General features: G+C 38.7%; 1 protein-coding gene across 3 annotated transcripts in view; it reads left to right on the plus strand.

The window, feature by feature from the left end:
- Positions 1-925: 925 nt before the first annotated feature.
- Positions 926-12,283, plus strand: part of PDE6D (phosphodiesterase 6D) — a 29,088-nt gene continuing 17,730 nt past the window's right edge. Inside the window, exon 1 of one of the 3 annotated variants that reach the window (XM_026854805.1) lies at positions 926-994. Coding sequence is in view for 2 of the 3 variants with exons in the window: in XM_026854807.1 (XP_026710608.1) it covers positions 7,210-7,280 (71 nt within the window). In the remaining variant the exon portion in view is untranslated. Of the gene's footprint in view, positions 995-7,194; positions 7,281-9,611; positions 9,766-12,283 lie in introns of those variants that run through there. The other 2 variants (XM_026854807.1, XM_026854808.1) reach the window with 2 other exon arrangements.

Below are 12,283 nucleotides of genomic sequence, written 5' to 3' on the forward strand. Positions count from 1 at the left end.
TCGTTTAAATACAGCTCTGCCAGTGGCCAGGTGAAAATGTTTCATGGTTCATGATGGTCTCTTGCATTTGTTTCACTGATAAAATAGTTCCTTGCTATTCTGCTTAATAATGTTGTTTGCACAAGTCCTAGTTTTGTCAGTTCAGAAGTAGGAAATGTAGTGAATGAAGCAAAGGAATGCTTGAAAAGGTGTAAATTCAAATAGCTGAAGACAATATTTTAAGGTAGGCATACCTGTAAAGGGCACAAATAATGCTAATTATAGTATTTTTTTGAGCTTTTTGTGTGTAACTTTGTAACTTTAGCATTCATTTGAATATAAATGCTTATGAAGTTCATACTTTGAAACACCAAAGTAATATTTTAAAAACATAATATTTTTATCAGCTTTAAGTCTAGCTTTTCAATAACTAATTTTTATTATTTTGTTATTAATAACTAAATTGAAATAATCCACTTGTGAACTGCAGCTGATAGTATTATTTATGTGCTGTTTTTTTCACAGCAGAAATGATACTCCATTGCTTCAGCTGAAAAAATATATTAATAAATTTTAATTAAAGTATGAAAATCAGATTTCAAATATTCTGAAAATTTGACATATAGCTTGTTAAAGTAATAATAGTATAAACATAACTGTGGCCTTATTGACAACGAAAGCTATAGGAACTGCTTAGAAGTAATAGAGGGCCTTGCTTTTTTTTGTCATTTCAGTGGAGATTTCATTATTGTATCCCCATGTTCTGGTTTTAGCTGGGATAGTGTTGTGTTTTGGATGAGAATAATGTTGATGTTTCTAGTTGTTACTAATTAGTGTTTATACAAAGTCACTGGTGGTGCATAAGAAGCTGGGAGGGGATGCAGCCAGGACAGCTGACCCCAAGTGGCCAGAGGGATATTCCATACCATATGCTGCCATGCTCAGCATACAAACTAGGGGCAAAGCTGGCCAGGGGCTGCTACTTGGGAACTGGCTAGGCACTGGTCAGTGAGTGGTGAGTCTTGTGCATCCCTCGTTTTGTATAATTCTTTTGATTATTATCATTATTACTATTTTCTTCCTTTTCTGTCCTATTAAACTATGGCTATCTCAACCCATGAGTTTTACTTTTTTTTCTTAATAGTTTCCCCCATCCCACTATGGGGTGGGGAGTGAGCAAGCGGCTGTCTGGTGCTTAATTGCCATCTGGGGTTAAATCCCAACACCACACAGTAATGTTTTTGCAATGCGTGCTAAAGCAGAGAGGTGCTGGTTTGGGCACAGACCCTCCATCTTTGAGAGATCCCCTGGTGACATGCTCAGAGGTTCACGTCAGTGTAGTTCACATTAGTGTATCTGTAGAGACCAATTGTAGTATAGCATTCAGAACTAAATATTAGTATTTTACCTATTCTAAACTAGTTTGGAACTGATTTTTTAACTTGTAATGTCTGTATTTTGCTTTAGTGCTTTTCCAACAACTTACTTTCTTTTCAGACTGCCATACTGTCTTAACACCATGTAAAATGTTGGGACGGTTAAATTGTCAGATCACTAATCCACACTGCAAATTTAAGCACTTCTCATATTCTAGTAGGTTCCTAAAAAAGCACAGTAATTCTGATATGGAGTCCTTGTTTTTTGAGAGTTCTGCTTCAATCTGCATAAATCCCCCCTTTATTCCTTCTCTCTGCCTCCGCTTTCAGCAGCCTCTGGTCCATTTACAAGATTAGTTTCCTCATGCAACTGCCAATCATTCCCTCCTGACTGTATTTTCAATTTTGTTTTGATTCTCCGCTTGGTCTGTATGCTCTAAGTTTTCTTCCCTTCTTCAGAAGAGACAAGATAATGAACTTGTTTTCCTTGAATAATCTTAGTCCTGTCAGTTTTAAGTGGAAAACCAAAAATTGTTGATCTATATTGCAGCATGTGGTCCTGCCTGTGTAGTGCTCCAGAGTATAATAACTTTAGTGGCTCAGATCTATGACCTATTTTTCTCTTGTCCCTTTTTGAACTATGATTCTCCCTGTGGTCTTGTCCTGTGAGTTTAGATGGCCACTGACAGCCACCTAAGTATTCACATCTTTCTTACTCCCTTGGCTTGGTGTTCAGAGCGTTCATAATAAATTTTTGCCAGTTCATCCCTGGAAAATAGGGTAGCTGGCAGTGAAGATGCTCTTTGTGTTTAGTCATGGAGTCCCTGACTGTAAGGGTTGTACTGTTTGCAAGACTAAAGCATGCCCATTTCTCATGCACACATAATCAGCTTTAAAAAAAAACCAACCAAACAAAAATAAAAACCACACACAAAAAAACCCCAAAGTATTTGTAGGTCCAGTGAAATTCAGGCCAGTACTGTCCACATGGATTGTATATACGAGGAAACTTTTAAGCTAATGCTAGGAAAAGGGTGGCTTGTTCCCCTGCTGTGCCATGTCAGCAAATAGGAGATTGGCATTTGTCATTGTGGACTTTATGATAAAGTGCTTGTTGTAGCTGTTTCTCTGGCTGATTTGAATTTTTATTTTGTTTACTAGGTGAAGAGTGTTAGTGCCAGGGCTAAACACTATTTTACTGTAAAATCTCAATAAGATTAAATTAATTACATTTCAGGGATACTGAGTTGCTTTCCCAGAGACCTGTGGTGATCTCTAGGTGTATCCCTGGTTACAGAACAACACTGGATTAACAGCAAAGAATATGCTCTGTGTGAGATATTTCGGGGCAGTTAAAGGTGCAGAGGCTCAAGAAAGCCTGGAGTGCTTTGCGTAAACCACCCTGAGTAGAACTGAGTGACTTCTGCCCTACCAACTCCAGTGTCACATTCATGCCAGTGCAGATATGCTGAGTATTGCTATGGGAGTGAACAAAACAGTAGAACTCTGTTCAGCTGGTATTACTTCTGCTGAAATAGTTTTCACTCCTGTCATAAACAAAAATCCTTATAGACTAATTAACAGATGTACTGCAGCAGCAGCACTTGTTTCACCTTTTCCCTGAAGGCTACAATTGGCATTTGCTTTGAAAGCTATGTAAAGAGTATCTTTTCAGGATTTCATTAATTTTTGTCGTTTTTAGCATCACTTGTGAGAGAGGGCATATGAGCATACCTGGAAAAGGAAGTTCAATTGTCTGGCCTATTTTTCTGAATAGCACACAGAGCTGTAATCCCACCCTGAGGGAGTACACACCATCTTTATGCCAACTGGCTTGGGTAATGTGGAGCTTGTCAGTGCCAGGAGTTTTTGAACGGATGTAGCTACATTATTGAAATGTACTGCACTGAGATAAAGCACTGTCTATACTTCTCTTCCCCGGTGTCAAAGAAGTGGCTGTGGTGTTGCAAAAAGCTCAAATCCAGATGAAACCATATGGTTTATATGCTTGAAATTTAGTCCAGCTTAACTATTTCTGCTTGATTTCCCCGCTGTGCATACCTTTATCCCAGAACGAGTGTGTCCAGTTCCAAATCACAGAAGTCACTTCAAAGCTTTGGAATTGGACTCTCTTGATGCAGAATAAGAACATCCAGGCCAGGGTTAAATAACGGTGTGATGGTTTGACTTTGGCTAAATGCTAGGTATCCACACAGTCTCTCTATCTCCCCCCCCACCCCCCCCCTTTTCTCCTTGTTTTCTCAACAGGGCAAAGAGGGGAAAGAAGATAAACCAACCCTTGTGGGTAAAACAAAAGCAGTTTCAGTATAAGCAGAATGAAGCAAAGGTCTGCGTGTGGAAGCAAAAGCAAACAGATTTATTCTCTACTTCCCATGGACAGGCAATGTCGGGCCTTCTCCGGAAGCAGGGCTCCAATACGTGGAGTGGTTGCCTCGGAGGACCAAGGGTGACCCCACCCCCTTCCTCCTTTCTCCCAGCTTTATACTGAGCATGGAATATCCCTTTGGTCGGCTGTCCTGGTTGTGTCCACTCCCAAGATCTTGCCCACCCAGTCCCACTGGGGGAAATGTCAGAAAGAGCCTTGGTGCTGTGTGAGCACTGCTCAGCCGTAGCCACACCAGGGTGCTATCAACACCCTGCCAGCTCCCAGCATAAAACACAGCACCGTGAGGGCTGCTAGAGGGGAAAACCAGTCCCAGCTCAGCCAGACCCAGTACAAAGGGATAATTAGTTCAGCTCTAAATTCACTCCTTGCCTTAGTTTGGATTGGCTCCTATGCATTGACAAACTCCTAATTAATTCAATTGCTGGCAAAAGGTACTGTTTAAAAATTAACATTGTGTTGATAAGCTGTTGAGGAACAAATTCTCTTTTAGTAGAGGCAAGGGGAGTTTAGGCAGAATCAGTGTGTGAATGCAAGAGAAATTCAGTGCTTGACCTTTTATTCGTACCTTCCCTGAGACTGCCAACAAGAATCTCTAAGTGCTCCCCTTACCGTTGATTTTGGTGGTGTGAACACCTGCCTATTAACAATTAAAACAAAACTCACAAGCTCATTTCCTGGAAGGTAGGAGCTATCAGACATAATGACTGCAGCCTTTATTGATCTGACAGAGATTTGGAGTGCTAACAGACAGCCTAAAGTTTTCACCACCAAATAAAAATCCCTGAGTCCCTGAAGTCCTTTTCACAAATGAATTCTTCTTTCACAGACCTCTCTGAAATCAAGACATGTCTCTGAAGACTGAGCTACAGATTTTCCCTAAAAGTTTTTATGAACAGTCTTTTGAAATAGTGGTTGTTTTTTTTTTTTGCTTTGTTCTGTGTTGGTGGATACCTCACTTGATGGTAACTCTGAAATCTCCCCTGGCCTAGTTTTTGTCCTTAGCAGCACAAGTTAAAGTATGCTCTTGAAGACAGTTTTATTTCTGCTCTTTTCTGGTTCCCTGGAAGAGCAAGAGGCTAAGCAATAACAACTTTATCAGAAATATAAAAAGTCAAGGGCAGGACTTTCTAGGGACAAGTATCTGTCCCTGATGCAAAAAGAAACGGGTGAACAGCTCTTGATATGAAAGATGCCTACTTTTCTGTACCAAATATTCACCAATTATATAAGACTGCTGAAGAACAGCAAGCTACCACCTGAGAGTTCTTTAAAGCTGCTGTTGCTTGAATATCTAGAGTTAAGGATATCTGCCCTCCTGTCCATGGAGGAGTGTTTTAAGGGCCAGCTCAGAACAGGATCTCTCCCCAGTAATAATGCAGCATGCTTGTAGCCTCTTCCAGTCTTTGGGCAGTTAACCAGAAGTAACAAATCTTTCAAATATTCAAAATCTGTACTCCTGAGCTCTGCCCTGGCCAGTGTTTCTGCTGTAAATTTTTAAAATTGACAGTCCCTCCAAGTTGCTACATTTGATGTTTAAGGACATGTGTCACAGTCCTTGCTAATACAGCTCTACATATTGACTTGTTATGTCATATACACAAATTCTAATATGCTCCTTTTTTCTCCTAACATATTATTCTCCATTGATAGTACCATAAGTGTAGGATTCTCCTTGCCAAGGTGGGTATTTTGGAATATCTAGGAGTCCAAGTCTAGGGAGTCTGCGTCTTTTGGAAGTCAGAGCAAAGTTGTAGAACTTTTGTTCTATGTAGGAAGTACGCACAGACTGTACAGAGAAGAGATTAGTGTGTTTCAAGACGACGTAAAACTCTGTACATCTAGTACCCTCTAAAAGAGAAGGTGAAGGTAAACCTGCATATCAGAAATCTTAGGATATACAGAAGCAGTTCTTCAAGCTAACATCATCAGTGCCATCCTTTATAGATAAACCATTGAGTTAACAGACCTTGGTGTGTCCAAACAAAATCACAGGTTTTGAATGAATATAGAAGCAAGTGGATATCACTTTCTCATCTCTTTTCGTTGGAATGTAATCAGTGTCTGAACCGTAAGGAAGATTGACCTGGCAGAGTAAATGTTCTTACAAGTCCCAGGGAGGCCTTAACAGACCTGATCACATACAGTTGATCTCTGAGCCTCTGTATTCACTGCTCAAGGTTCAGATTTCTTCATGCTGCTTGCTACTGAGGGAAGAAATTAGTGTTTGGCAACACTGATTAGGATTGCTTTGCCAATAAGTTAATATTCATTCTTTTTGAGTACAGTAGTTTTTATCAGCTACACAAATGTTTGTGGACATAGTGCTGAACGTCAGAAAAAAAAAGTATCTCAATAGTTCTTGTAGATGTGTATATGTGATTTGGTTTTTCTTGCATATCTGAATTGCTTTAGTTTTAGTCCAGAGAGTGACTGAAGAAAACTTTATTTAAAACAGGTGACACAGAATAATCTTACTATTGAAGCTGTCAAATTCTGGAACTTACATTTAAGGAACCCTGGAATCTCAAGAGTGCTGCAGGAAGCTTCTTAGATTGCTTTCAAAATCTGTTATTTTTCTTCATAGGTGGAAGCATTGCTTCTTGTTAAAGCTTTATTATTGGAGTTACAGCTCCAACAAGTAGAATCCTTTTCTTACCATTTTAATGGAATGATTCAATTTACAGCAAAAATTTAACAGGAAGCAATGTTCCCACTGATACCTTGAATAAAGATCAAGTATAAAACTTGATCTGAAATTTATAGGTGACACTAGGTAACAGTTATTCTGGAACCGAAGAAGGTTTCAGACTTAAGGCAGAGCTAACTCAACTAGAGATTTTTTTATATTAAAAAAAAAAAAAAGATGTTTTGTTTTCAAGCCCCATCTCCTTTAGGATATGTTTGATGTGTAAGTACATCGACAAATTATGTCACCTGAGATACTTGCTGTACCTTCTTGATCACTGAACCAAAGTATGATTGTAAAGAGAATTGGTCTTGAAGTTAGCACTTCTTAATGATTCAAAGTCTGAATGGCCAAGCTGTTTAGTTCAACTGAGAAGAATACTGGGACTAAAATATTGCAGAGAACTGCTGATTTTTCTATCCAGATTTCCCCTATCTCACGTGTTAATTGTCTACTCTCTGCTTTGGTGGAGAGAAGGGAGACAGCTGCTTCTGTGGTAAATAATCTGTTTCTTTTCTCTTCATATGTGCATCTGTGTGAGAACACTTTCATGAAAGACACCTTTCTTCTCTTACCAATAGTTCTTCACAGAACAGTGTTTCTCCAAGGGATATTTAAAGGGCATATAGTTCAGTATAGGAGGGCTTACATGTATCTCCCCTTTATTTTGCAGAATTTGTCTGCAGCTGCTACAAGTTTTGTGTTTTTGTTTGTTCTTTGGGTTTTTTAATGAAGACTGAGAAAAAGGATTGCACTAAAAGATGGAATATGTGTTTTGTTCTGTGTGGAATTTTTTTTGCCGACAGATTACAGTAAAATTCTTGAGTAAACCGTATCCATCTGAGAGAATTAACCAAGCTAACAGGACTATTTCATTTGTGAACACTCCTGTCACCTACTTAATGTTAATTTATGGCAGTACAGGAATGATTAGTAGAAAGCTTTATAAACATAGATATCTAGGTAGTACGTGCATCCTCTGTGTGTGAACTACATGGTGCCGATCTTTGACGTGGGCAGCAGTCCAAAGGAATGGTAGTATGAAGAACCAGATGTTGTTGAACTGCTAGACATTCAGCAATGCTACCATACTGTGCCTTTTTTATCCTTATAAATGGAATAAATAAAGGTTCTCTAAAGAGAGGGAGCGCAGTTGAGTTGCTTGGAGTACAGGCACAAAGAATCCAGAAGAATTTTTGCACTGTTGAGGATGGCAGCATAGTAAAATAGTGTTTTTTTGAAATTAGAGCTCTTTTGGATTACTAAGGGAAGCTTTTATGCAAAATATTACTGTAATTGCAGGCTCATTTTCTGATTGCCTTATCAGGGGAGATGCATCCTCAATAGCATCTTTGTTTGTCTTACAATGGAAAAAGATAGAAAATAAGCAATTAAAGCAGACTTATTTCAATGAAAGGCAGTTCAGATGCCACAAATCTGAGCATTCAGATAATGCACTTCTAGCTAAGATTGTTGGTTAGTTTTGTATTAAAAAAACCCTAATTTATTGCTGCTGTGTGTACTTGCTTTGTAGTGCAGCCAGACTACTGACAAGAGATAATTTTTCTCTTTTTGTTTCAACTGTGATCTTCTTTTCTTTCTTCCTGCTTCTCACCCTGAAGCAGTCTCTTATGAATGTGAACGTAGAAATGAGAGGTTAATTACTTTTATTATGTTCTTGGGATCCTTGTTATACCAATTAATCTTGTAAAGAAATACTATAAAATCTGGTACCGGTCATTTCAAAAATAGATGAACTTTGCTCTGAATGTATGTCAGTTGACATTCTAGTAGCAAATAGTGTTTTGTTGAGCTATATGAAAATGAAAAACTAACTCCTTGCTCCTTAGGTTGTGGTCTAAGTGCCAGTTAGGTGTGGGCAAGTCCACCATTAAATTCGTATCTCCCAGGAACAAAAGATATCTTAGGGAAAATTAGCAGACATCTTTATATATAAATAAATATATTTTCAAAAGGAAATGGTTTGGTTTTATCCTGTAATACCTACTCATAACAACAGTCTAATACTAGTGGAAGATTAACATTCAGTCATTTAAATGTCAAATGTTTATGGCAAACCAGCACAGATTTTGAGTTAAATCTCAAAGACTCTTGCTTTCTCGTGTTGTGTGTGTATGTGTGTTTGTTGCTTAATCTCCCTGGCCAGTATAGAGGATGTTGTGATCTCCTCATTAAAGACGTCACACTGAGAAGATTGTAGTAGAGGAATAAATAGAACAAGTATTAGGAAACTCAGCAGCTTGTCTTGGTTGAACTAAAACGCGCTCTGCACAAACTGGCTTCCTTTATAGGTTTGGGTTTTGTAAGTTTAAGTAAGATTCAGTTACCATTTTGCAAAGTATTTAGCTAGCTCATTTGAGGCTCTTCAAAGTATATTTGCATCCTTTTCTGGAATGTTGTTTTACCTATTTGTGCAACTAAGTAACCAGTATTGTTTTTACAAGAGGTTACTCCTCTGGTGAGAGATCAGTCAGGAGCAATGGCTTGTACAAAGAAGCTCAAAATTTCATAGCCGAGTTTTGGTAGGGAGCACTAAAAGTTCTGCTGTATCTGGGCTGGATGTGTGTAGGTCCATCTTATTATCATTAACCTGTATTCCAGGCCTACGGTGCTGAGGTATGCAGTGCTAAAACACCAGAGTCATTCTGGGTAGGGGCTGCCAGACCTGTCCAGACTGATTCTCTCTTTCTAGGTACCAGGTGTACAGTCACAGTGTGCATCTTTGCTAACAGGTCTGCTGTTTCTCCTTATAATTGACCTATGTGGAACAGTCTGAAGGGATAGGGTTATCAGATGTTCAGACATCCTTCAAAAATAGAGGAAATCCATCAAAACAAATAGACATATTTCTGCATGGCCTGATGTTTAGGAGTTCAACTAAAGTTAGATATCTAAGATTTGAAAGATTTCCCACTAAAATGTTAAACTGTATGTGTTAATAGATGGCATAAAAACAATACAAGAATGAGTGAAAAACAAGTCCTTGCCCACTCTCAGCTGGATCTGGTGAGGCTGGAAATACTGGAAACTTTTTCAAGCAAAAATAATTTAATAAAAGCTTGCTGCTGGAACTTACTGCTTTTTTCCAGAAGTTTTTAGTCCAGGATTGTGCTCAGACTTTGCTCTGCTCTGATCCCAACAGATTCTGAAAGAATGTGATGAAAAAAGGAAACAAGGCAAGATGCAACAGTGTGGACACTTCCCCATAGTGGCTGCCTGCTTGCAGTCCAACGCTGGGAAGCTTCAATGGATATGGAAACAACTAATCCCAAAATACAGTTCCATTACAATACAGTGTAAGGGAATATCACAGTATTATGGGTCCATTCACAGAGCTGGTTGGGTGGCATTCATTTTGGAAGCACAACTCTGTCTAGGACAGAGAGTTTATTTTTAGTATTTTAGCCAAACAGTTTCAAGACTTGACATTTTCTCTGAAATTTAGACTAATAGCTCAACCACTCCATGGCTATGTTAAAGGAGTTTGACTCGGAAAGTGCTGATGGACTGAAGGTGGTATCAGGCTGTTTAGACTGACTTAGGCAAAATATATTGATACCGCTCTTAAGAATCCTTTAGACAGTAATCTCTGAATGTCATGCTGTACAAAATGGATGGTCACTTTGTACAAAATGGTGTCTGCCTGTCCCTGCTAGCAGTGAACAGCCATAGCATTTGTCCTAAGACTTCGTCCTTTCAGATTAACTGCTGACTACGTTTTGCAAAATTATTGCTGCAGTTCCCAGAGTTGGCAATTTTGAGGACAATCTGAATACATGAAAAAGTGCTGTCTTTCCACTCGTTCATTGGGCTCCTTTTTACACCTAATGAAATTTTGTAGAAGGAAACCTTGTATATTAAAGAATGTTAGAAACTGTATCAGGGGCATCTCTCATTTTTTAGAGTGGGGGAGATTTTTTTAACTTGTCTTAAATGAACAAAGAAACAATCTGTGATATTAAGCATGACCCATATATGGACTTCATTGAAGCACTTCGAGCTCAGAATATGCTTGAGTGTCCAGAGTTAAAAAGGAAAAAAGGAAATTAAACATTTTCACAGGAACTCTGAATTAATATGAAACAAGAAAAGAACAAATGTGATATTTTCCCCCACAACTCTCTTACTTTATACTTCTGGTGGTTTTAAGTTGTTTTAATGAACAATAATACTATTGATAAGTTTCAGAGGTTTACTCATTTTTCTCGCTAGAAGCATTTTGCTTCTATTGTCAGAGCTAATACATCATTTTTTTCCCCTGCTTTAATATACCATTTTAGACACTAAAAAGTACTTCTAATTCTGCAAACAGTCATCTTTATTTCCTTCCTGACCCCCACTTCCATTAGTAATGCTTGGCAGTCATTCAGAACCACCCTGCTTTCTAATTAGGGTGAAGGAGAAACCATCAAAAGCAAGAAAAACATGGAGTGAAGGGAACCACTGGCACCCGCTTCATAGCATGATTGCAGCAGTCTGTGCTACTGCACAGTCACTCCAAGTTAGAGTAAAAGTTTCCATAGCCAGAGAGTACAGTTCCTGGCTGTCTAAAGAGAGGCAGTATTGTCTACTGAAGCACAAGACTTGAAGCCAAACACCTCCTGAGATGTCTTTCCTCTTCTCTTACTGATTCATTGTGGCTATGGACAAGTTTTCATGCTTCTTTCCCAGTCTCTATGATATGCAGTTATTAAAAAGCTACTTTGAGGATATTATTTGAAATTTTTAAAGCAGGACATAGCACTAGGAATTAAGTTATTAGTCACTGAGCTGTAGTGCATTGCCTGTTTAGTGGGACATCCTATCTTTATAGTTAAATTAGACGATTCGTCTCCTGTCTGGCATAGCCTAAGGTAGATGGTAGTGATGGTATAAAGCTGTGCAAAGTGGTAGCATAGTGCATGAGTTTGTGGCAAAGCCCTGTCTTCCATCACTTTCCAGTCTGGAGACCTGTACTTAGAAGTATGTGATATATTAATACTTTCAGTAAATGACATATTCTTCTAAAATACATTAATCTGATAAATCTGTGGATTATCGGAAGCAGTCTTTGAAGCTCAGTAGGATGGTGTGCTAGGGAGCTCTGTAAGAAGAGATATGAAGTGAAGGAGGAAAAAATAGAAATTAAACATTAATGGGGGGAAAAAGCACATAGTCACAACGTAAGTACTGGCAGTTGGAAGTCATCTAGGCTTTTTGTATTGTCAGTTGCTTATTTTACCAGGGGGACACTTTCAGAACGAGATGATGCTTGGAGTTCAGAGGATAGATAAACTGAACAGCAGGGGAACCTGCTGATGCTCAGCTGTGCCATTTTCAATAAACATCACTTTGCTCAATAGAGAAATTATTGCAGAGGCCTTCAAGGAACAAAGGCATTGACTGGCCACAAACAGTGCTGTATAAAACTGCCTTTTTAAAGCCTTTTAGGTAGTTGGGGTTTTTCTGCTCTTCACTCAAGGCTACAGGTCATTCATGTGAAACTACATGAAAACGCCCGCTAAGCAGTCATGTTTATCCCATTTAAATGTTTGGTCAAAGAAGTCTTTGTTCCTCTGTTCGGGTCTGTGCCCTGTCAGTATGGGGAAGTGTGAAGATCCTTTTAGACATGTGAAAAAAAATCCGCTCCTACAGTGTTGCAAAAATGACATGAAATCAAGCCAAGCTTTCTTTTATAAGCAAGCCAATATAATGCATATTTTAAAACAATTGCGTAGTGGTATAAAATAAAGAGGGATATCAAGGTTCAAAATACCTCATTCCGTTAAAGCTAATTTTATTGCATGACTGTCGTGACATTGTGCATTTCAGTTC

The sequence above is a fragment of the Athene cunicularia genome (genome assembly GCF_003259725.1).
Source record: "Athene cunicularia isolate RWA chromosome 9 unlocalized genomic scaffold, athCun1 chr9_part1, whole genome shotgun sequence".
NCBI classification, from domain to species: domain Eukaryota; kingdom Metazoa; phylum Chordata; class Aves; order Strigiformes; family Strigidae; genus Athene; species Athene cunicularia.